The sequence below is a fragment of the Hibiscus syriacus genome, unplaced genomic scaffold, assembly GCF_006381635.1.
Source record: "Hibiscus syriacus cultivar Baekdansim isolate YM2019G1 unplaced genomic scaffold, ASM638163v2 tig00109945_pilon, whole genome shotgun sequence".
NCBI lineage: Eukaryota > Viridiplantae > Streptophyta > Magnoliopsida > Malvales > Malvaceae > Hibiscus > Hibiscus syriacus.
Window position 1 is genome coordinate 3,005,733 of NW_024062535.1, and position 24,975 is coordinate 3,030,707.

Here is a 24,975-nt window from a genome sequence, read left to right on the forward strand (position 1 = left end):
ATTTTGAATCCAACAACTATCCACAAAGGATGAGACGTAAAAATGATAATAATAATAATAATGGTGTACTGATAATAATAATGTCAGCTTAAAAAAAAACACAGCTGAACATTACAAACTATATGAAAGGTAACGGGGGACGGTTTATCGACTAATTATTTGGGGCACCACCATGAACTACTGGCACCTCATCATCTTTCTTCTCCTAGCTGACCGAATGAGACCTACTTCCACTCTGAGGATTGCCAAATTCCTCCAATACTGTCGACATTTCTTCTTCGATTGGAAGTGTCAGTTTTGAGCCCTCCAGTGCAACACCAAGAACGATGTTCTCTTCCAAGGAAGGTGGCCTAGCCATCAATGGCATCAGAATCGACTTCTCGACATCCTGCTGTGCCTGTGAAACGCTCGCTGGGATTTCAGATTCTTCATTTGCAGACTGTGGATCAGTGATCATCACACTTCCCGAGCTTGCTGGCTTCCGAGTTTCACTCTTGCCCTCACTGAATTGCTTCTTGGAGTTTACTTCAACCGAGTTCCCACTTTCGGCCTCGGACAATGAGGCTTTTGAACCTGAACTGGAGTTATTGGTTGATGATGCCACAACCCTGTCTTCTTTGGAGTCCAATGTTGATCCCAAGTTAGTATTTCCCTTTAAGTCGGATGTGAGGGTTGCTTCCTCCATGGATTTTTTCCCTTCATTTACACGTGTTGAAGCTTTGACTTTGTCATCACCATTAATTTTATAACTGGGTTCAATGAGGAGAAGTGGACGGTTGGTAGCTGCTCGAGAACGTCTGAAAATGGTATCAGCGAAAGGTACATCTTCTATTTCAGCCTCGCCATACATCTTCTGAACTGTGCGGATAGGGGTGGCAAGCCGAGCACGATGATGGCTAATAACTCTGAGAAGATCCAACAGTATAGCTTCCTGATGCAATACTATCATTATCAGGTACAAACAGAATGTAACCTTTACACATGTATGCGTGCATGTCATGAATGTAAATATGCATAAATTCACCAATAATTTATGCTAATTTTGTTGGCGGCGTCAATATAATCTTCCAAGGATCTTATATTATTATCCAAGCCAAGATTGTCTGGTTCTTGGGCAATTTATAAATTACCGTGCTAACAAACTGATTCCTATATACTGAAAACCAGAATTGAAGAGAGCAAAACATTGTTTTTTACATCTACAGATTCTAAATCGCCATTTCATTATTATATCTGGTTAAAAACTTCAAACAGAAGCAATTGTCATAAAGAAATAGAACAGCCACAAAATTCTACTGTGAAACTTGCATGTGTTGGTAGATTATTTATATAAATGCATGAGACAAAATAAACTAATAGGCTAAGATGGGCAGCCAATGCACCTAAATTAAGTAGAAACTCCTGATGCGAACGTAATAAAACAGCTCAAGGAAAATTTAAGGGCCATAATTACCTATCAGAAACTTCTATGAACAAATTCTGATGTAGCAATTTCAACAAAATGCAATCAGAAAGCCCCGGGGGGGGGGGACAAAACAAAACAAAACAAAAACTTAATATTAAATTAACTTTTTATGGGGAAAATTACCAACGGTGAAAAAAATCTCACCATAAGAGTCTGGTTTTCTGGATTGATACTTTCCAAAAATACTCTTCTATGCAATTTTTGCTGCTCTACTTGAGGATTTTTGGCTAAAACCTTCCGCATGTCAGCCACTACATTCTGTACAGAGAAAAGGCGCAAAGTTCTAGCATTAGCTCTTGAAAGAAGACAAGCTGGTCCTGACAAGACAAGTTAACAGAAAGAAAGACCGCAATCTTACATTGATTTTATTAACATCAAAATGACTAATGGCGAAGTAATTCTTGATGCGCCAATGAGTCTTCTGGCTAATGTTCCTCACAACATTCACAGTGAACGACTGTCCCTGAAACTTCATAGCCGTCTATATTAGTTGAATCCCTGAAACTTCATAGCCGTCTATATTAGTTTGAATCCATTCATTGACAACAAAAGGCCTTGTTGCGTGGATCATTACACTTGAAAGAAAATTTGTAAATATCTGAATGCATTAAAAATTCAGAAGCAAAAGGAAGAAAAATCAAGAAAGGATCATGAAAACTTGAAATTAAGAACTTGACAAGTATCAATAAGGATATTATTGAATGTTCTATGGGCAAGAATCGACACACTAATTGCATACTAAACAGGCAATGCCAGAGTTGAGAAATCATGCATCTAAGGATTATAAAAGTTTTTAGAACAGTTGGAATAAGAGTAGAACACTAACTTCAAATTTCAGGCTAATATTGATCTACTATCGATACTTAATTACATTGTACCTATGATTACCTATTACATGGGACAGTGATAAGGTTTTGCAACAAAAAATAAGCACATCAATTTCTTTCATGCATTACAGGCAACCCATTTACCTCACGACCAGCAAGGGTGATCAATACTGTACCAAGTCCTCCAGCAGTTACCCACTTCTGGGTGGAAAAACCTAGCAACTCCATGAACAATGATACAGCAGCAACCCATGCTGCAGTATAAACAGCTTTTCCAGCAAAGTCAAAGCCCATCTGTGAATAGAACAAAACACTGTTTTCAGGTTTGCCCATTGCAATCTTTGTAAGTGCCTTCAAGATATCTAAATCATTATTCCACAAAATCCACATAAGTTAAAAAATATTTGATCCAGAAAAATGCTAAACCGTTTCCTATCATTTGCCATAGGGTAGAGACGGCAGAAATATTGATCAGGTTGTCCTAAGTTGTTCGAATTAAGATACAACATTACCGCCACAGTGCAATTTGATAAATGATGCAGATGCTACTCAAAGATTTTAGAAAGCAGAACAATGAGAAAGTGACAAAACATACATTTCTTGCATCATTGGAATCATTCATCTCCATGAAGAATTTTTGCGTTTGTTGGATCAAACTGCAAGAAAAACGCATGGTTTCACATTAGTTCAAGCTCCTACAATTATGCTAAAGACAGAATAAATAGGCAATCAACAAGTTATCTTCATAGCATGATTTTCCCTTGCACAATAAACACAGAATAAATAAGAAATCAAAAAGATATCTTAATAACATGCACAACTATGATGAAATGTTAAAACTTAATAGGCATGCACTCTTTAGATTAACATACCAATCCCTGAAAACATAGAAATTAAAAACTACACACGATACCTCCTCTACTTTCCTCTAAATAGCCCATCCCAACCAAAAAGGAAAATGAAGAAAAATAATCCAATTGTTTTCAGTTGGTTGTGTAGGTTGAGTGTTTTTATGGGTAGAGGTTTTGTTTTGTGGGGAAGGTTGTAATTAAGGTGGTTTTTACCCAGGATGTACTTTCTCTTTTAGTAATAAAATTTGGGCACTCTTTTCCTCCTTCCAATGGCCGTTAAGGTACCTATGTAGCTTGACGGTTAAGAAGGGGGTTTAATGAGGCCCTTTTCCTATAAAAAAAAGAAAAAGAAAAATAATCCAATTTAACCAGTAAAGGAAAGAAAAGTATACATAATTAGCCAGTTGTTAAAAACTTACAACTGAAGGAAGTCCACTGAACTCACCTTGACAAACAATAAGAAAAAGCAAGAACAGTAGATAACGATCGCACAAAATGTAGAAGTCGTTGCTTAACAGCCTGGCTTGCTTCTGAGGCTAAAACTACTGGATCAAATGCTCTGAAAGAAACCACAGTATCATCAGACCAAGCAAATTGGCTGCAAAAAATATGAAGATTCATCTTTATCCTTTATGGGGCACCTGCAGAGGAGTGACACTCCAGTACAGAGCAGCACAGGTCGAAGATAATAGGTCATAATATGATATGTTCTACTTTTATTCCAACTGTTATTGCTCCTCTGCAGAAAATAGCAAGGCAGTGAATCATAAAGAAATTCCGCAGACAGAGAATACAAAAGCATGTAGAATAGTGTTCAGTGCTTACATGGAAAAGCATAACCCTGCCTAACCGCATAAGTGGCCCAAGGCCCCATGCAGAAAAAGCTATAATTGCAACTGTCGGGATCATCTGAGGTATAACTTGACTGGAGTGTAAATCACCAAGTGCCCTGATATATCCAAATAAAAAAAAATGAGTATATTATATGTTAAAGAGAAAAAAGAAAAGATGCATGAAGATGCCCAAGAAGATACCACAGAACTAGGCCCCCTAATAGAACTTTAACCTGACCCCTAACTACACCCAAGAAAGAAGGTAATTGAATATAAAACTAAATAGCTGTCTCCAACGGGGAGGATAAATATACCATAACTAGTATTAAAAATGATATCGAGACTTCTGAAATAAATAAAAAAAATTGACTGAATGCTTCTCAGAACACTAAGAGAAAAGTTTTCCAATGTGGAAGGCTGCAAATCAGAAATCTGTGCATAAAAAAAATTAATACTTTCCAATGTGGTACAAATTTCACCATCTAAATAATTTAGTGAGTGATTCATTAAAAGATAAAAGTGATTCATAAATGACTCCAGGATTGAAAATCCAAGTATTTTCTTTCGGTATTTAGACAGAACAAGGAAAAGAAACTAAAAGGAATACAGAAAGTAAGACACACAAATCTAGATTACCTAGTCAAAGCCACACTAGCAGATTTTATTATAGGAATCTCATTTCCCCCATTAGGAATTGGAACAGATCGGCAGATAATGACATCAGACCTGTATACAGGACTTATGGGCCTACAAACACTGCTCAAAAGATGAAGACTCCAAGTATCCTGTCGCTGGATAAGAAACAGAAGAAGTTTTCATGTCTCCAGACTTTGTAAAAGTGGTATCACATGCATGCAAATGCATATCACATACATTCTAAGTCTCTAACCAATTCTCATGTTTTCTGAACTAGCAGTAAATGAACAAAACAGCAAAAAAAATGTAGTTGTTTAAAAGCCAAACAAAAGCAAAGCTACATATAAATAGCAAACAAAAGCTTCTGCATTCATCAAGGAATACGAAAATCATACCATAGCATGCGAGGAAAGATTGATACGAATTAAATGTAGCCGACCTTTTCCTATGAAACCCTGTTGACATTCACATATTCAGTTCCAAATACTTGGAGAAGAAAAGATGGAATATAGAAATGGAAGAACAGAAAGATATAGATATCTCATACAAGGTTCTGGCGACCGCATCCATGACTATCATGAACTCTCAGTCCATTAGACAATTGCATAGTAGCAACATGCGCCATCCTTTGAGACGAGAGTCAAATTCCTTTTAGGAAGATAATATCACCTTATACAATCCCTACTTTCAACTAACTTTATAACTTAAGCTCAAATTAGCAACAAATTCCCCAAACAACTAATGCCTGCATATAGAAAATAAAAGTAGTAATTAGCAATTCAGTTACAAGAAAGAACTTAACTAAGGATTTGAATAAGTGAAACTAAAATGTGTAATCAGAGCATAATTGATTGGAAGCGCAAATTAAAATCCCTAGATCGTAAAATTCCTAAATATGAAAATGAAATTCACACAAAACCAGAAATTAGACATTTCTTCATAACGATTACCCGAATACAAACGATGAAACAACAATAAATCTCTATAAATAACATAAAAAAGTTCAAAAAGAAAGGATAAAAACAATGTCCTTCAAATTTTTTACCATAAAGAAAAAAGGAGGAAAGTAAAACAAAATAAATGGGTATAACTGATAGACAAATAAATAAATAAGATCCATTACCTCGAGACGAAATAGGATAAAATAATTTCCAGAGAGCTGTTTTTTTTTATTATTATTATTATTAAGTTATGGATAATGGAGAAAGGTGCTTTTAAAAGGGAGAGGTGTTGAACAGAAGGAAGCGACTGCTACAGTGGAGCTAACGTGCACAAGAGCGAGTTGATTTTTCTAGAGCCGACGTGGACGTGGTCCAATCAGAGAAGAAGTTAAGCTCGTTAGTGAAATGATATTTTAACCTTATGCGGCGATTTGCGGTTGCTAATACTGAGTACGAGGTGCGCACACTTTTATCCATTGGAAACAATTAATTTATTTAATAAAAATAAAATATTTTATTCAAAAACATTAAAAATATCAAAAAAATAATTTTAATTTTACATATCAAGTTATTTTTAATTTTACATATCAAGTAGCTTGAATTGATAAAATTATTTATAAATTTATCTAATATTTTATTTTAATTAATTATCATCATTAAATTGAATATATATATATATATATATTATGCTCTTTTTTGCATAAAGTTTTATTCTAGTAACTATTGATTTGTTTTATTTATGTAATATAAGAATTATTACTTAATATATAATTATTAAAATTCTTTTACTTTACAATAATTTAGTACACGTATTAGTTGCAGTCTAGAAAAATATCTCGTTTATGTGTAGCTTTCTTTGAACATCTAGCATTTTACCTTTTCAAATTCTGATGTGGATGATTTTGTTGTGGTCATCCTTATTTCGTCCTACCTGTGGATGAATTTACTCATTTTACATGTGTTTGCTTTTTTTCCAAAATAAAAGTGACGTTCAATCCCATTTTCCTGAATTTTTAAAGCAAATTTAAATCAATGAAATGTAAAAGTTCGAACCAAATTATAACTTTTTCTTATAATTTATAAACCATTACTTCAATTTTTTTAAAAAAAAATAAAAATCTAAAAATATGTTATTTTGCAATATTTTGTAAAAAAATTGATTTCCATATTATTTTTCAGAGTATAAAAATTATATAAATTAAAAATAAAAATTATTTATAATATATAACAAATATATATGTCACAGCCGTCTTTCGGGTGGGTCCGGAATTAGGCTTCAATTTAAATAAAACACGTTAGAGTCGTCACCGATCATTTAAAAAATATTTAGGTTGATCGGACACCATCTTACCTGATCTGCGTTTTACCAAAACTATGTTGGATTCAGGAGTCGGTTACAGTCAAGGAATGATTAGCACCCTTGAACTGCCCTTTCGGTACCATTTTAATTTGTCGGTTGTCTTAATTACAAAAATTAAAATTAAAATTTAAAGACTCAATTTGAATTACTTACATTTGATCGATTGAAATTACCTCTAAAATATTGAAAACGTTAGATTATAAAATAAAAGAAATATCAAATAAAAATTAAATTTAAAAAACATAAATCAAAGAAGGAAATATTAAATTTTAAAAAATGTTATATAAAAATGTTAAAAGAAAAAATAAAATAAATGAAGAAAATATTAAATTTAAAAAAAGAAAAAGCATAAAATATTAAATAAAATATTAAAAGAGAAAATAAAAATAAAATAAAACAAAACAAAACAAAATAATAATAAATAAAAGAGAAATATAATATAATAATAAATAATAGTAGTAAAGATAAAAAAGAGGTTTTGAAAAGTTGTTTTTAAAATAAAAGATAAGAATTAAATAAAAGAAAAATAATTAAATAAATGATCTAAAGAGATTGACATAAAGAGAAACTTATAGTGAAAGCATCCTCAGACTTCAGCTTTGCCTCAAATTCTTCGGATCATCGAAACAGAACTTTACTTCAAAATTCAAGACAGCTTACAAGGACAATTCTTCGTTGTCGACTTGGATTATGTTATTTCAACAATAACTGGTTCAAATCTCAGTTTCATCTTAGCAAACAATTTTGCTAAGTGTGTTCTCGGAAAGTCGAATATGCTTCAATAAGCAAATGCTTCTTCAAACGTTAACCATAACAACATCCAGACCAATGTCAAAATCGTTTTGATTTGAAAAGTAAGCTCAGAAAATAGAGAGAAAATTCCGAAGCGATTTAGGTGTCTTACAATTCTCACGTTTGGAATTGAGCTTTCACTTCAGCCTTCAACTTAAAAGAAAATTAGCTAAGCATGACCAAAGTTATATTTAGCATAATTGTTGAAAACAAAATTTAAAACAAAATAAAGAAGTGTGCGAAAAATAGAGAGAAAGCTAGAGAGAAAAATGAGATTTTATTCTCAGATGTGAGAGATCTCATATGTGTCTCTAGGCTGACCCTGATATGGTATTTAAAGCCTTAAAATTCCTAAAAACAAGCTAAGATAATTCCTAAAATAATATCTTTTAACCTAATTAAAACACTTAAAATTATTGAAACTAAAATACCTAAAACAAATATAAAATAAAATTATATTTGAAATAATATCCTAAATCCTAATTGAAATACTAACATCTATTTAAACTAGAACACAAAGATAAAATATAATATTAATATATATACTAAATAAGTCACGAACGAAAATGGTTGTCTACAGCTGTCCCACTTTGTCCTTTTTCGTGTAACGAAGAATAGGATAAAGATAAAAGGACACAAATTTTCGTTCACTAGTTGGGGATGACTTATCTGTCGCGAAGTTGGGTCAGTCTTGAAATGATATCCTTCTTCGTGAAATTGAAATCGTAGTTAGGAATTTGAATCGGAATGTGGCTTCTTGTTACCAAATCGTAGTCAACCTTGGTCTTCTTCTCGGTTTAAAGACCTCGGTTTGAAAATTCAACTGGAAAGTAGTTCCTCGATGTTACCATGTGGTTGATATGCCTTAGAACTGAATGAAATCGAACTCGAAAGTTTTTGTTGACAGATAGCCCTTCTCGCCTTGAGCTATGTTGTAAATTCGGTTACGATATAGTTCATTGTTACTAAATCGCACCCAACCCAGGTTTTCTTTTTGACTTAAAGACCTCAGTTTAAGCTTCAACCGAAAAGTAGTTCCTCACTACTACTATGCGGTTGATATGTCATCGAGTTGAATGGAATCGAACTCGAAAGTTTTTGTTGACAGATAGCTCTTCTCGCCTTGAGTTATGTTGTGAACGATTCCTCTAAGTAAAGGATGGCTCCCATTCGCGGGTCTAAGCCGGTCATAATTCTTTAGATGACTCCCCTTCACGGGAAAGCCATGTGGTATATTCCTCAGGTGGTTCCCCTTCGCGAGTCTAAACCAAGTGAGATGATCTTTGGATGACTCCCCTTAATAGGAAAGCCATGTGGTATATACCTCAGGTGGTTCCCCTTCACGGGTGTTAACCAAGTGAGATGATCTTTGGATGACTCCCCTTCACGGGAAACCCATGTGGTATATTCCTCAGGTGGTTCCCCTTCTCGGGTCTGAACCAAGTGAGATGATCTTTGGATGACTCCCTTTCACTGGAAAGCCATGTGTTATATTCCTCAGGTGGTTCTCCTTCGCGGGTCTGAACCAAGTGAGATGATCTTTGGATGACTCCCCTTCACGGGAAAACCATGTGGTATATTCCTTAGGTGGTTCTCCTTTGCGGGTCTGAACCAAGTGATATGATCTTTGGATGACTCCCCTTCACGGGAAAGCCATGTGAGGTAGTCTTTCAGCCGGATATCATCGGTCGTGGAGTTGAAATATGGATTGAAAACTTTTACTAGAAGCTATCCACTCAACGTTGAGTTAAGCTAAACTGAATTTGTTTTGAATCGACTCTCGAACACGTCTGAATTGTCTCTCGAACCCAATTTAAGGATGATTCTAAGATCCATCGATCTTTCTATAGGTCAAGTTGGTTGAGGTGTAGCTCATCGCCGCTGAGTTTAACAACCACCATCGATCTTTTTTGAAGGTGTTTTTGAATTGAGTATGTTTCGTCGTAAAATTGAAACTTGACTCTAAAGCTTCAATATTTGGTTATCTCTGCTTCACCAGTTTCATTCATTACACCTTTGGGCTTCATTAAAAACATCTTATCTTTGCGTAATTGTTCGCTCAATCCAGTGAACTTGTATTCCTGATTGAATGGACTAACTTTGATCATGAGATTCTTAAGTACTCTTTTGGCCTTGAATTTCTGATACTGATCTTGGATTCTTCACTATGTTTAAATCCGGCGTATAAAATTTTATTTCTAGTCTTGGTTTGGGCAATGCCTTTCAGTTATCTCAAGTAGAGTGCACAAGTCTCGATCGACTTCCGAATATCTTCTAGAAACTTTCACATCAAACCGTGTCATGCCCAGAGTTTGCCAATGTCTCCAACCGTGACCAAATAATAATAAAAATTGTAGAATGCCTTCCTTTTAGTGCAATTTCCAGAATCTGACGTCCTGCACATAAAATGAATTAAAACGAACAAATAAGCCACAAAAACCAATGATTAAGGAGTAATTTAAAAGCAAAATGTTAACTAAATTAAGCACTTATCCAATTCCCCCTCACTTATTCAATGCTTGTCCTCAAGCATTCCTTAATTACATATCAAAATCATAAGTTGTCATCTTCAATTTCAATTTATTCCTCAAACTTCCAATCAAACTAAGTTTATGACATTTGCCGAATTAAGTTACAATCAAGCAAAGACACAACTAAGAAAATTTAAAGTAAGCAAGACATCTCAATTAATTGCCAATTTCAATGAAACATGACTCAATACCTCACAAAGATTCACACATATCCACTCAAAGTGTTTGGGGTGAATTAAATCGCTCAAACCGAAACTAACCAAAACATTACCATAGGCTTGGAATCCAATCAAGTCTCCACAATGAAAAATGAACATAATACAATAATCAAGGGGTCTTTAAACAAGGTGTAATAGGCCTTAGGTTAGGGTAGGGAAAAGGCCAAAAAGAAAGGTTTAAAATACCGAAACAAGAGATCAAAATAATTAAGAATAATCCATGAATTGACTTGAAGCGCAATGAAACAAGCAAAAAGAATAGATGAAAGACAATTGAAACGATCAATTTTTCATTCCCTTTTTTTTATTGTTCGAAACAATGAACAGTTTGTTCCTTTTTTCTATTTTTTTTAAAAAGCGATTTTGTTTCGTGGAACAAGAGTGATAGAAGATCTCAAGTCTCCGTAAGGGTGTGAAAAGAGAGGAAAATAAAAAGAAAGGCTTCGGATTTAATTATGAGGTATAAAACAAAGAAAGAGAAATAGACTCAATGCGGTTCACTAGTAGATATTGTTAATTTGAAAAACAAAACAGAGATATTGCAAAATGTGGTATTATTATCATACCTTTACTGTCCAATTCTTATCAACCAACAGATTTGGTGATTTAAGGTCCCAGTGAACTATGGGAGGATTAAGGCAATGAAGATAGTTGATCCCCTTGGCCTGTTTCCAACATAAACTGTGAATGTTGTGCTAACAGCTGCTGCTGGTATCAATAGATAATTGTGCAAGAAGAAAATTGTACGCACCACATCCAATGCCATATGTAATCTCCGCCTCTGATCAAGTGTTTCTCCAGCAGTAGGCCTATGAATGAAACGATATAAACTACCCCTGTTTGACAGAAACCAGGTACTAGCCATGTGTTATATTTACAAATAGATATTGGTTCATTACCTTAATATCAGGATAGTTGATTACCTCGGCAGATACTCCGTCACAATTGACAGATGAGGCCGTTTCATAACAGCACCCATGAAAAGTACCACATTTGGATGTCGAACACGTTTCATTATAGCAACCTTAAAAATCATCAGAACATTAGGTATAGTTATAAAATGACTATATCCATCTCACTAAAGGACATGAAAATAGGAGTATTTCTAAGAATTAGCAACATGCCACATGCTCCTTTACATTAATTCATTGCAAGGAAAGAGAATTTGAAGCACAAACACAAGTAAGAACTAGAGGATTGCTTTTACCATGAAGCACAAAAATAGAGCATACAAGGAAAGAACCCCAAAATAAAATAATAAAATTCATAAAATTTATGGTAGGATCATGGATGAGGATCATGCTTTAAGAAAATGGCACTAGTTCAAAAAAAATATGTAATTCTAACACAACATGGAAAATAAAATTGATTATTTTAGGTTTTATCCGTACAAACCTCTCAGAAACTGCTTCAACTGATCATCATGAAGATCTTGGTCAGTCAAGACTTTAACGGCAACATCCTGCATTAGAACAGCAGTTGTTTATTGTCATAAGGCTACAAGAACACTGAATTCTATACCAGATTCCTTAACTAAGGGAAAAGGATTAATATCAGAATTATCCATTATCTATTAAATAAAGACCAACAATTTTCAGTTGCAAGAAGAATTAATACTAACCAATCCATGCCACTCAGCACGATGAACTGTTCCGAATGAGCCTGCAAAAAGATATATGAAGCAAAAAGGTTGGTACTAGCAATCTGGTAATCTTCTGAGAAGGCCAATTTTTAAAATGCTTCGAGAAGGAAATAAATATAATTTATAAGCAAATAAGAACTAAGAGGAGTACCAGCACCAACACGCTCCTTAATATGCAATTCGTCCCATGATATCTCAAGCCAATCAATGGCAAGAGAAGGTTCAAGATGTAGATATCTCGGGACAGAAATAGTGGAGAATATGCCCTGGTTATCAAGTACAGCCCCAATCTCCTCCAGATCTGACTGACAAGGCATGTTATCTTTCAACTGTTTTTCACTGTTTACATCTGTACTTCCAGATACACCAATTTCTTTTCTAAGAGTTTGTTCTTTGGCAAGTTTATCTTCATGGAGTCTAGAATTCATTGTTGAACCTTCTGCAGTTTCAACAGGCATCTCCTTTACGAAACAATCTCGACCACTTGCTGTATTTAATGACGGATTTTGGTTTTCACGCAAACCATTTTCCTTCAACTGCTTAGTTTTCTCAATGCCACCTGCAGGATATTGATCTCCACCATTTGATTTCATTTTCAAAAGTTTGATTTATTTGCAGAATGTGTGTCCAAAACATAACGTACCAGAATGTAGAGGATTCTCAAAATGAGAACTTGAACTCCTTGAGTTTATTATTTGACAATAAGATGCGTAATCCATGTAAGGTTGCTGGAACTCTTTTAGACGGTAAAGTTGAAATGGTGAAGGCATTAAAGAATGGAATCCTCCATTGATAGATGAATCTGGACCAAGGATATTTCCTGGCTCCCTGACAAGATCAACTACATATTCCCTGTTAGAAAATGTATTAGCAACAAACACACAATAGGAAGATAGAATTTGAAGAAAGTTCATTTAGAGAAGAATGAAATTCCATCACAAAAATGAAAGTTCTGTGTTCTTTTTTATATCTTGACATTATAATATAATGGAGTGCTGAGAACTATAAATTGGGATGATATGAACTTTAAATTCTATCACTAAAAGTGAGTAGCTTACCTAAATGACTTTATCATCTTCAATTTTTACAAGGCAAGAAGAACGATGATCTGCTGCACAATTTTTGCATCCTCTAGCAATTCTACATGGCAAGCCTATGTAGTCTGCCAATTTCTGCATATGTAAAACACTATGTTAGTCAAGGAACCCAAACCATAGCCATCTGTTGCAAGATCATCATGTAGTATATTACAGCTACATTGAAGGGCATCCGGGCTGTAAGTAAACATACATTTCACACATCAACAAAGTCAAACGCTCATTCTTCATCTGATATCCTGGTCTAGAAGCATAAAGTGATAATGCAAACAAAGCCATGCAGTGCAACATTCAATCAAGAATATGCTAACATATTCTTTTAAATATTTTAAATTCTGAATAAAAAGAAAAGATCTAGAAGATTTATACGTCCATTACATAAACACCTGGTTTCAGAAAACAAAAATTTATTATTCAGACATTGAGATAAGAAAAATTTCAGGGGCCTCCCATGAGGACCTCGTAAGAACCAAATATTTCACAGAAACATTATGAATTCACCATGGCAGGCTAGAGATACCTCACTGAATGATCATGGAAAAGGGAGTATCCATAATGGACTGGTTATAGTTCTGGGTGTCACTGACGCTCCTAATTCAGTTGCAATATCAATGCTCCCTGTTAAAGACATTCATATATGGTTTACAAAATTCTTGTACTTCAGGAAAACTTAGTCCTTGGTACTATAAACTAATAAAATATAGTATTCCAATAAAATAATACCTTTTGAAACACTTGAGGTCAAAAAGAGAAAAAGAAAAATTTTCCAATCCAGATCTTCACACAATACAGTGCATACACGCATAAGCAAAATACCTTTCGTTCCAGAATAACTTTTTTTTATATATACAAGAAAGGGAGGCCTCATTAGAAACCCCCTTCATATACATTGAAATACCAGAAGGTATCAACATGAACATAGGAAGGAGGAGAAAAGTGCCTCAATTTTATTAAAACTCCAACAAAAGGTACAACAGATACAAAGTCCTAACCAGTCCAAAACAATAAAGCCTAAAAAACACATCACAACCCGAAACAAAGTATACAATAGAACCATTTAGCCTATTCCTAACGTTGCTAATTCCTCCCCCTCCCAGTTGGCACATTCCTAACTTCAGGCCAAAGAAGAGAGAATAATAGGAACAAACATATAGGATAAATGAGATCACATATAAAGAAGCCTTCTTAAACTAGGGTCTAGAATCACTCAAAGACAACTAACACCAACTCTCTAGTCTATTCTCAAACTTCCCCAAAGGTCAACTAGGCTACAATCTGCCTTCGTGTTGTGCATCCCAACACTCAGCAGCAGTTACTTCTACCTCAACTGAACTGTTGAAAAATAATAAAAGCACATGGGCTGCTAAAGGTCAAGCAGTCGGTTGCTTGGAAAATTGAGGCTGTTGGTTTTTTATTATTATTTTGTAATAGGGATAATTATAAAATCGAGTCATTGAACTTTAGGGTATTTACAAGATTAGCCCTTAAGTTTCAACTATAAATACCCTAGCTCATTTAGCTTCAAAATCATCTAAAAATCATTTCTTCATTCCAATACTAGAGAGATTTCTTGTGAGTAGTGAGTATTTTGTAAACACCTGTAAATTTTCTCTCTTAGTAAAAGATCTGCAGCAGTCCGGGGACGTAAGCACAATTGGCTGAACTCCGTTATCAATTTTTCGGGTATTATTTTTCCGCTTTTATTTTGCATTCTCACTAATCTGGTTATAGGGAAATTACTTGTACTGGGTTTATTTCCTAACAACTGGTATCAGAGCTTTTGGTTGTGAATTTTGTCAATTTTTGCGAGGTTACTATTCATTATTATTAACGTGAATAGTGAATTTTGTGAATAGTAAAAATTTTATCTGCGATACGAATTTATCGACGGAGGTGTTCTAATACACGGTGGTTTGCAAGAATTATCAGTAACGATCCAAAGAAGCCAGATTCGAGTGGGAGCGATGGTTGCAGACGAAGGGAAGGTGAAAATTGAAAAGTTCGATGGTACGGACTTTGGCTTTTAGAAGATGCAGATTGAAGATTTTTTGTACCAGAAAAATCTATATCAACCTCTCTCAGGAAAACAACCAGAGGGCATGAAGAAAGAAGACTGGACTCTTCTCGACAGACAAGCCCACAAAGTTATCCGACTGACGTTGTCCCGCAATGTTGCTTTCAACATAGCAAAGGAAAAGACCACGACGGGTCTTATGGAAGCTCTCTCCAGTATGTATGAGAAGCCATCAGCCTCAAACAAAGTGCACTTGATGAGGCGATTATTCAATTTGCGGATGACGGAAGGGGCATCGATGGCACAACACCTAAATGAACTCAACACAATTACAACTCAGTTGAGTTCAATGGAAATTGAATTCGATGATGAAGTTCGAGCTTTAATTCTCTTATCATCTCTACTAGACAGTTGGAATGCTACTGTTACAGCAGTTAGCAGCTCGTCAGAAAATAGTAAATTGAAATTCGATGATGTTCGGGATCTGGTATTGAGCGAAGAAATTCGACGGAGAGAATCGGGTGAAGCATAAACCTCCTCAGCCTTGCACACGGAGTCCAGAGGGAGAACTTCAGAAAGAAATTCAAATCATGGCAAATCGAAATCCAGACGGGGAAAATCCAGAACTGGAAAGAAAGATTTTACCTGTTATAATTGTGGCAAGAAGGGTCACTTTAAAAGAGATTGCCGAGCACTGAAGAAAAATACCGGCGCACAGGAATCTGCCAACGTGACAGAAGAGACAGATGATGCCATGATTCTAAGCGTAAACAGTCTGATTGAATCATGGATCTGGGATTCAGGGGCATCTTTCCACTCTACCCCATGCCGAGAAATCATGGAAAATTATGTCAGTGGTGATTTTGGGAAGGTTCATCTAGCTGATGATGAAACCTTGAAGATCGTCGGAAAAGGAGACATCCGATTAAAGTTGCCAAACCAGACCACCTGGACGCTGAAAGGAGTGAGACATATTCCTGGCCTTAAAAGAAATCTGATTTCTGTTGGACAGCTTGATGGAGAAGGATATAGTACAACCTTTTCAGGCTGTGAATGGAAGATTATCAAAGGAGCACTCGTCATTGCTCGTGATAAGAAAACTGGTTCTCTCTATATAACCTCAAATTTAGAGAATATCATTGCAGTAGCAGATGCTGATGGAAAATCAAACCTATGGCACCAAAGGCTTGGCTATGTGAGCGAGAAAGGGATGAAGACGCTTTTGTCAAAAGGGAAGCTGTCGGATCTAAAAAATGTAGATGTCGGACTATGCAAGGATTGCATCTTTGGCAAACAAAAGAAAGTCAGCTTTGCAAATATTGGCAAGACACCCAAGGCAGAAAAGTTAGAGTTGGTTCATACTGATGTATGGGGACCATCTCCAGTTACATCTCTTGCAGGCTCACTATATTATGTCACATTCATCGATGATTCTACAAGGAAGGTGTGGGTTTATTTTCTGAAGAAGAAATCAAACGTCTTTGATACCTTCAGAAAATGGAAGACCATGGTGGAAAATGAGACTGGCCTGAAAGTCAAGCGGTTGAGGTCTGATAATGGAGGAGAGTACAAAAATAACAGATTCAAAGATTTCTGTGCAAGCAATGGGATCAAGATGGAGACAACAGTTCCCATGACACCACAGCAAAATGGCGTAGCAGAGCGCATGAACAGAACTCTGAATGAACATGCCAGAAGAATGAGGATACATGTCGGATTGCCCAAAATTCTATGGGCCGAAGCTATCAACACTTCTTCTTACCTGATCAACCGTGGGCCCTCAGTTCCCTTGGATGGTGGAATACCAGAGGAAGCTTGGAGCAAGAAAGAAATAAATCTTTCACACTTAAGAGTGTTTGGTTGTATTTCTTATGTACACATAGATTCTGCTGAAAGAAGTAAACTTGATGCTAAGTCCAACAAATGTGCCTTTGTTGGTTATAGCGGTGATGAGTTCGGTTACCGGTTTTGGGATTACGAAAATCAGAAGATCATCAGAAGCAGAGACGTCATTTTCAATGAGAATATGGTGTACAAAGACAAGTCAACCGTAGAATCAAGTAGCTCCAATACCGAAGCTGAAACAAAGGAATTTGCTGAGTTCGAGGAGATTTCTGGAAATGATGTTCAAATCAATTCTGAAGCAGTTCAAGAAGAACCACGCACACCAGAACTGAGACGCTCCTCCAGAATTCCTAAACCAACCCAGCGTTATTCGCCTTCTTTGCACTACTTGTTGCTGACTGACAATGGTGAACCAGAGTGCTATGATGAAGCAATGCAGGTGGAGGATTCAGTCAAGTGGGAGTCTTCCATGAAAGATGAGATGGACTCGCTTATGTCAAATCAGACGTGGGAATTATCTGAATTACCACCAGGCAAGAAAGCGCTCCACAACAAGTGGATTTACAGGATCAAAGAAGAGCACGATGGGAGAAAACGCTACAAAGCAAGATTGGTAGTCAAAGGTTTTCAACAAAAAGAAGTATTGACTACAATGAAATTTTCTCTCCAGTCGTGAAACTGTCTACAATCAGACTGGTGTTGAAAATTGTAGCTGCAGAAAATTTACATCTTGAGCAGTTAGATGTAATGACAGCTTTCCTTCATGGTGATTTGGAGGAAGAAATCTATATGAGGCATCCAGAAGGCTTCATAGAGGCAGGCAAGAAAAACCTGGTATGCAGGTTGAAGAAGAGCTTGTATGGTCTAAAACAAGCTCCTAGACAGTGGTACAAAAAGTTCGATAGTTTTATGGGTAGTAGTGGTTTTACCAGATGCCAAGAAGATCATTGTTGCTACATCAAGAGGTTCGACAATAGCTTCATTATTTTATTGTTGTACGTTGATAACATGCCCGTTGCAGGCTCAAACATGCAAGAGATCATAAACTTGAAGCAAAAATTATCGAAGCAGTTTGCAATGAAAGATATGGGCGCTGCAAAGCAGATTCTTGGGATGAGGATCAAGAGAGACACAAAGTCGGGGACTTTGATGTTATCACAGGCTGAGTACATCAACAAAGTACTCTCCAGGTTCAACATACAAGATGCTAAACCAGTAAGTACACCTTTAGGTGTTCATTTCAGACTCTCCAAAGACCAATCACCAAAGACGGAGGAAGAACGTGCACACATGGTGAAGGTGTCGTATGCCTCGGCAATTGGAAGTCTGATATATGTCATGGTTTGTACCAGACCAGATATTGCTCATGCAGTGGGAGCTGTTAGCAGGTACATGAATAATTCGGGCAAGGTACACTAGGAAGCAGTCAAATGGATCCTCAGATATCTTCGGGGCACCACAAACAAAGCTCTTTGTTTCAAAGGTGGAGATACGATACTGACAGGCTATGTAGATGCTGACTTAGCCGGAAATGTCGACATCAGAAGGAGCACTACAGGGTATGTCTATACTCTAGGAGGAACTGCAGTGAGTTGGGTTTCTCAACTACAGAAGATAGTTGCTCTCTCCACAACTGAAGCAGAATATGTTGCTGTTATAGAAGCCAGCAAGGAGATGGTTTGTCTCCAAAGTTTCTTGGAAGTGTTAGGCAAGAAACAAGAAAACAATGTCTTGTATTGCGACAGTCAAAGTGCTATCCATCTAGTGAAGAATCCATCTTTTCATTCCAGAATGAAGCACATACAATTGAGATATCATTTTATCCGGTCTCTTCTGGAAGATGGGATTTTAAAACTTGAAAAGATTAGTGGAGCTCAAAATCCGGCAGACATGTTGACAAAGACGGTGACTACGGACAAACTCAAGTTGTGTTCAACTTCAGTTGGCATGCTAGAATAACAAGACTAGAAATGCTGCTGCATTGATCGAGGTGTGAAGACAGATTAAAATCAGTCTTCAAGTGGGAGATTGTTGAAAAATAATAAAAGCATATGGGCTGCTAAAGGTTAAGCAGCCAGCTGCTTGGAAAATTGAGGCTGTTGGTTTTTTATTATAATTTTGTAGTAGGGATAATTACAAAATTGAGTCATTAAACTTTAGGGTATTTACAAGATTAGTCCTTAAGTTTCAACTATAAATACCCTAGCTCATTTAGCTTCAAAATCATCCAAAAATCATTTATTCATTCCAATACTAGAGAGCTTTCTTGTGAGTAGTGAGTGTTTTGTAAACACCTGTAAATTTTCTCTCTTAGTAAAAGATCTACAGCAGTCCGGAGACGTAAGCACAATTGGCTGAACTCCGTTATCAATTTTTCGGGTATTATTTTTCCGCTTTTATTTTGCATTCTCACTAATCTTGTTATAGGGAAATTACTTGTACTGGGTTTATTTCCTAACATGAACTACCTTTTCAAAACTTTTAGACAGAGTAGTAGTTGCCAACAACAAAACAAAGAATTATCTTTTCATCAATGCTGCAGGGGACAGAAAAATTGCAGTTTAACCCAAGATATAGAAAACCATCCACTTAACCAGTATAATAAATCCAATGTTCACTATTATCCATACAGAACAATGGTTTGATATAGGGAAAAAGAGACATTAATTCTCCTTCCAGCAAATCATTTGTCTAGTGTTTTCTTTGTATTGTCGTGGGTTGATCACAGGTGTAGCTGACTTTGTACATGAATATATGCAAGAACCAACAAAAAAAAGCTATTCTTTTGGCACCTTAAAGAGGATTGCACTATGCCTGCAAAGTCCCATGGATAGGCTGCCAATGGGGAGCACAATACACTTCTGAAAGCCCCTCAACCTCGTACTAACCAATTTCCAGCGTTTGTGAAGATCCCCTTGCTCCACTGGAAAAGTTCCCCTGGATATATAACAATTTAAACATAATGAAAAATAGATTAAAAAAACAGTGACAAGTATATGAACCATTAGGAAGAAAAAAAGCATAAGGAATAACCTACCCCATGTATGCAGCAACAAGTTTGCCAAGCTTCTTGACCAACACTAAGGTGTTTTCCGAAGCACAGTCTAACTCATGGGCTTTATCTTCAAGCTCTTTGAGACGTGTATCCCCATCTTTATCAACAAGAACAACTTCCATAGGTGTCTCGCTGGGTTCAATTTCATTAAGAGACATTAAAGATGGTAAGCGTCTTCCTTCTTCAAATTCATTACACATCACCCACAGATACGGATTCATCCCAATAATATTATAAAAACCATCTGATATCTTATCACTATACGATAAACACCCACTAACCTGCAAATTAAACATACAACAATCACATTCAATACAAAAACAAAATATTATTATTAGAAACTTAGGATCAAGTTCGAGATACGAGAAATAAAATGAAGTGAAGCGACAGTGATGAGAAAATTAGATACCCATAGACGATAAGAAACAGTTTCTGCATCGGCGACTACTGGTCCGCAATAATCTTGCAAAAGCAAAGGTTCAACTGAGGAGACTTGCTTGAGAAGAAAGTCTTCTCGCCAGCATAATTTGTAAATAATAACTCTCCTTTGACTTGAAAGCTAAGCTATCTTTACTCTCCTTCGGTTCCGGTTCCTTAACATCCCCCTTTTCCGGCGGTACAGCCGTGGGAGGTGAGTCCTTAGTCCATGTATCTTTAACCTCACTCGAGAAATTGACATCCAATGTCGTCCCAGAAAACAAGCTCCCTTCATAACTACTATCAGTCGAGAACCTCGGCAGTGATACCTTGCGATCAAAGTTCCGGTCAACACTATTGTCATTAATAACGGAAGTGGTTTCCGGAGGAGACACCGGAGCTGGCTCTGGATGTAATAACAACTCGCAATCTTCATCATGATGATCAGTGAAGGATGGTTTCACGAGACGTTATCTGTCAGTGGTAGCTTTTTTATTGATGAAGAGATCACGACAAGGAGCGAGCTGTTGCTTTTTGGCTTTAAGTTTTTTGTCCGTGAAATGATCCGATAGCGGCGAGTACTCAGTTTTATAGGCTGCAAAGTCTTTTGGAGCAGCCCTTGGGATCGACTTAGCTGAGTCATTTTCAACGGTCGAAGTGGTTGATGTTTCTTTATCGAGTTTTTTCTCGTGATCCAATAGCTTTTTCGAATCGAACCCACGATCGGGAAATTGCCTTGGGAAGAAGTAAGTTGTTCGATGATGCATTTTGTCACGGGATCACTAATTTCCTCTCTCTTTTCTCCCCTTTCTTCAATCCCAATCAAAAACTACCTCCTCGTGCCGTACAACTCTTGCAACAAAAGAAAAATCCAGATTCAAGCTCTGAGAAAATCAGCGAAACTGATGGAATCGAATAGAACATCAAGAGGCTAATATATCAAAAGAAGTACGTAAAGTTGGGTATAAAACTGAAAGGAAAGCTAAATTCTAAAGAGTGCAAACGGTTTGGGAAGCGAAAGAAGAAAGGGTTTTGTTTTTTTTTTCTTTGGGTGATTCCCAGCAGAGGAAAAGAGAAAGGGTGGGGAAAAATGAAGAGAGTAAAAATATAAGGATGGAGAAGGGGATAAATACGAGCGGAAGTAAAATAAGAAGCAAACTGGAGGGAGGCACGTGCAGAGTGACGTAAAATAAGAAGGGTGAGCACTTATTCCTAGAATAACGCAAGAATTAATGATAGTTTCATGATACGACATTTTTAAAGTTAAGTATTACTTCACTATTTAAAAAATTATTGTTAATTTTAAAATTATTAAGTTTGAGTTTATGAGATTATAATAGGATAATTGAGTATTTAATATTAAATAATTAAAAGTATTGAGATCATATATTATTTTGTAATTACCTTAGTTTAATCACTAAAAATAATTTATGTTCAAAGAACGATAAAAAAATAATCTAATTTAAAATTAAAAATCGATAGAGAATAAATATAATCGAAAATATTATAATAAATTCGGTTGAATGTAACATAAAATATTAACTTTAATATTTTTCATTTAATCGAAAATGTTATAAAAAATATACTCCTATCCCATTAAATTTATCAAACGTTGATTTTTTTGGTCAAATTCTTTTAACGTACTCTTCATTATTTAAAATTTATTGTTAATAAAATATGAACAAATTTATTTTAAATTTTTAAATCAAGTAATTTTTAAATATATATTTATAAAAAATAATTATTTAAAATAATTATGGTGAAGATTTAAAAGTTTTTAACTTTTTAAAAGTAAATAATAATAAATATATTTAATGAGACAGAAAGATTAATATTTTTGATTGTAGGAAACAAATATAACTAATTTTTTATAAAAAATTAATATTTTAAATAACCTTCAATTAAAAATATCACATTGTTATAATACTTTTCAGCCGTACTTTTATCAGTATTTGGACATCAAGGAGCCCAGGAATTTTTGTATTTTTTATATTAAAATAAAATTGCTTCTTTTTATACACACGGGCGGGGAATGCTAGCCAATTTGAAAGGATTATATCGTCAAAAAAAAAAAAAAAACTGTTCCTTGCATTTTTTGTTGATTAAATTATTGGTTTGTGTCGACTCTAATTATAGGAATGTCTCCGGTATCAATTTTTTTCTACCGAAAATGTTAATATTAGGTGCTACATAAAATATTTAACATTTTTGATAAAAAGATATGTAAAATATTATTTTTTCTTCGAAAATATTAATATTGAACACTACCTAAAATGTTTTTTTTCTACCGAAAATTAGGTAGTGAAATTAACATTTCCAGTAAAAAAAAATATAATGTTTTAGGTAACGTTTTACCTGAAAATGTTAAATAAATATTAACATTTTTGGTAGAACATTTCCTTAGTCGTATATTAAAATTACCATAAAGCAGAACTACCCTTAATTATGATGAATTTAAAATTTTAATTTAGTATAAACGAATAGAAAATGTATATAATTATTGACAAAAATATTAAATTAAAATTATAATGTTTTAAAATTAAATTTTGTTTGATTGACATTATCATTAACAAAATATAGAATTAAAAATGTTTAAATGTTATAAATATCTTTTAATTTGAAACCATCAAGGGGCCTTAATAGTAAAAGATGTACCTTGTAGATTTAGTCTTGTAGTAATCGTCCTTCGGGTTAACCCAGAATCGGGTTCCGATTTAATTTCATGTGATGGAGCTGTCATCGATCATTTTAAATTATGTTGATCGGTCACCTTAACTTACCTTTTATCTTATCTACGTTTTACCAGAAATTTATCGGATTCGAGAATCAATTACAATCAAAGAAGGATTAGCACCCTTATATTGCCCTTTCGTTACCAATTTGATTTCTCAGTTGTCTTAATTGCTAAAATTAAAGGTTGAATCAAAGTTTAAAAGTTCGACTCGAATTACTTACCTTTGATGAAGTTAAAATTGACCTAAAAAAGTCAAATTAATGTTAAATAAAATAAAATAAAACAAAATAAAAAGGTATTAAATTAAAAGAAAATAACCATTGAAGAAGGATTAAATTGGAAAGAATTTAAAATTGGGGGTTAAATTGATGTTAGTTGAAAGCTGTAAGGAAAAAATATGAAAGTTAGGGGGTCAATTAGCAAAATATAAGAAATATAAATGGGGATTAAATCAAATTAATTTAAAATTCAAGGGTAAATTCACAACAGGTGACCAAAATGAATTACGCATCAGAATTATAGGGACTACGAAAATAATTTAAAATTTTACTAATTACACTTCAACCTTCCCTATAAATAGCCCCAAAACCACAAAAAAATCATTTTCACTTATTTCCTAAAAAAACACTCTCATCTCTCTCAACTCTTTCCATTAAAAACCCCAACCGACCTATGACCGACCATTCACTAGCTAAGCAGCCATCGCCCGGACCACCATTGACTGTCGCTCTAACCACCACTAGCGATGGCCAGAAAACTACAAACCTCCCAAAATGTTCCCCTCTACACTCTAAAACCAAATATAGCCACTAAAACTCCAAAATCGACCCCAAAAGGCATAGATCTAAAAAAACCTCAGTTTTTTTACCTTTTCCGATGATGCCTTTTCAACTCACAGTGACTTTTCCCCTTCCGGTGAAGTTCCTCCGCGTCCTTGGTGTTCTCCCACAAAATAAAAATTTAAGCTTTGTCTTTCTTTACTTTCAATTTCAAAAGGTTTTAGCCTTTGGGATTTAAGATGTTTACTGTTTGTTGCTTTTTTGTGTTAATGGCTTTTGTGGCTTTGTTTTTTTTGTTGATATGTTGCTTTGTTGCTCGATTGGCTTTTTCTTGTCTTTATTTTCAATGATTCTCGAGGGTTTTTATAACCTCGTCGGTGATGGTTGTTACCGATTAAAACGGGATGGTTCAGTCCCTATTTTGTCAGGATTTTCTTGCACGCTCGGTTATGGCCAATTTTTTTGCCTTTTTCTCAACTTTGAATGCTTCATCGGTGCATGGTCGTTGTTCAGTCGGTGGGTGCCTTTCGATTTTCTCGATTCACCGTTGGATCATTTTGACCAGATCCAATGGTTGTCACTTATTTGCAGTGCCGGTGCTAGGGTTAAAACCCTAGCTGTCTTTGATCTGGACTGTTAATCCATCATCGATCTAACGGTCTAGAATTGTACGGTGCTCTTGGTTAATCAAGAAACCTTAATCCTCTGCTGGTCAGGCAGACGGGTTTGGGCTTTACACTAGGTTGGCCTGCTGATTTGGCTGGGCTGAATTTGGATCTTACCTTTGGCTTTGGACCCTTTGGAACCGGATTTGGACTTAATTGGACCTAACAAATATGATAAGTTAATAAAATAAATAAAATAATAAAAACAAAAAATAAAATACTAATTATAATATGTATATATTATATTTCAATGTTTTCAAAGAAACTATATAT

At 35.2% G+C, this 24,975-nt stretch overlaps 3 protein-coding genes and 1 pseudogene across 4 annotated transcripts; all 4 read right to left on the minus strand.

The window, feature by feature from the left end:
• Positions 1 to 38: 38 nt before the first annotated feature.
• On the minus strand, positions 39 to 5,331 carry LOC120210950 (annotated as a pseudogene).
• A 5,655-nt stretch (positions 5,332 to 10,986) lies between these two features.
• Positions 10,987 to 11,492, minus strand: LOC120210954 (serine/threonine-protein kinase CTR1-like). The gene is made up of 3 exons (XM_039209593.1): positions 11,378 to 11,492; positions 11,206 to 11,290; positions 10,987 to 11,119 (listed from the first exon to the last, which is right to left on the minus strand). Exons 1-3 carry the CDS (start codon positions 11,488 to 11,490, stop codon positions 11,015 to 11,017), a joined length of 303 nt encoding a protein of 100 aa, XP_039065524.1. The 5' UTR covers positions 11,491 to 11,492; the 3' UTR covers positions 10,987 to 11,014.
• Positions 11,493 to 11,820: 328 nt separating this feature from the next.
• On the minus strand, positions 11,821 to 12,701 carry LOC120210952 (serine/threonine-protein kinase EDR1-like). The gene is made up of 3 exons (XM_039209591.1): positions 12,248 to 12,701; positions 12,076 to 12,116; positions 11,821 to 11,916 (listed from the first exon to the last, which is right to left on the minus strand). Exons 1-3 carry the CDS (start codon positions 12,687 to 12,689, stop codon positions 11,836 to 11,838), a joined length of 564 nt encoding a protein of 187 aa, XP_039065522.1. The 5' UTR covers positions 12,690 to 12,701; the 3' UTR covers positions 11,821 to 11,835.
• A 120-nt stretch (positions 12,702 to 12,821) lies between these two features.
• LOC120210953 (serine/threonine-protein kinase CTR1-like) lies at positions 12,822 to 20,708 on the minus strand. 2 transcript variants are annotated; one of them, XR_005524545.1, is made up of 6 exons: positions 20,517 to 20,708; positions 20,090 to 20,388; positions 19,845 to 19,989; positions 13,714 to 13,811; positions 13,155 to 13,268; positions 12,822 to 12,948 (listed from the first exon to the last, which is right to left on the minus strand). XR_005524545.1 is itself a non-coding variant. In XM_039209592.1 (3 exons), the coding sequence occupies exons 2-3, from the start codon at positions 20,326 to 20,328 to the stop codon at positions 19,830 to 19,832; spliced, it is 399 nt and encodes a 132-aa protein (XP_039065523.1). In that variant the 5' UTR covers positions 20,329 to 20,388; positions 20,517 to 20,705; the 3' UTR covers positions 19,724 to 19,829. The 2 variants fall into 2 exon arrangements, 1 of the variants encoding a protein (XP_039065523.1); XM_039209592.1 differs by lacking the exons at positions 12,822 to 12,948; positions 13,155 to 13,268; positions 13,714 to 13,811 and having other exon boundaries at positions 19,724 to 19,989; positions 20,517 to 20,705.
• Between the last annotated feature and the right edge of the window lie 4,267 nt (positions 20,709 to 24,975).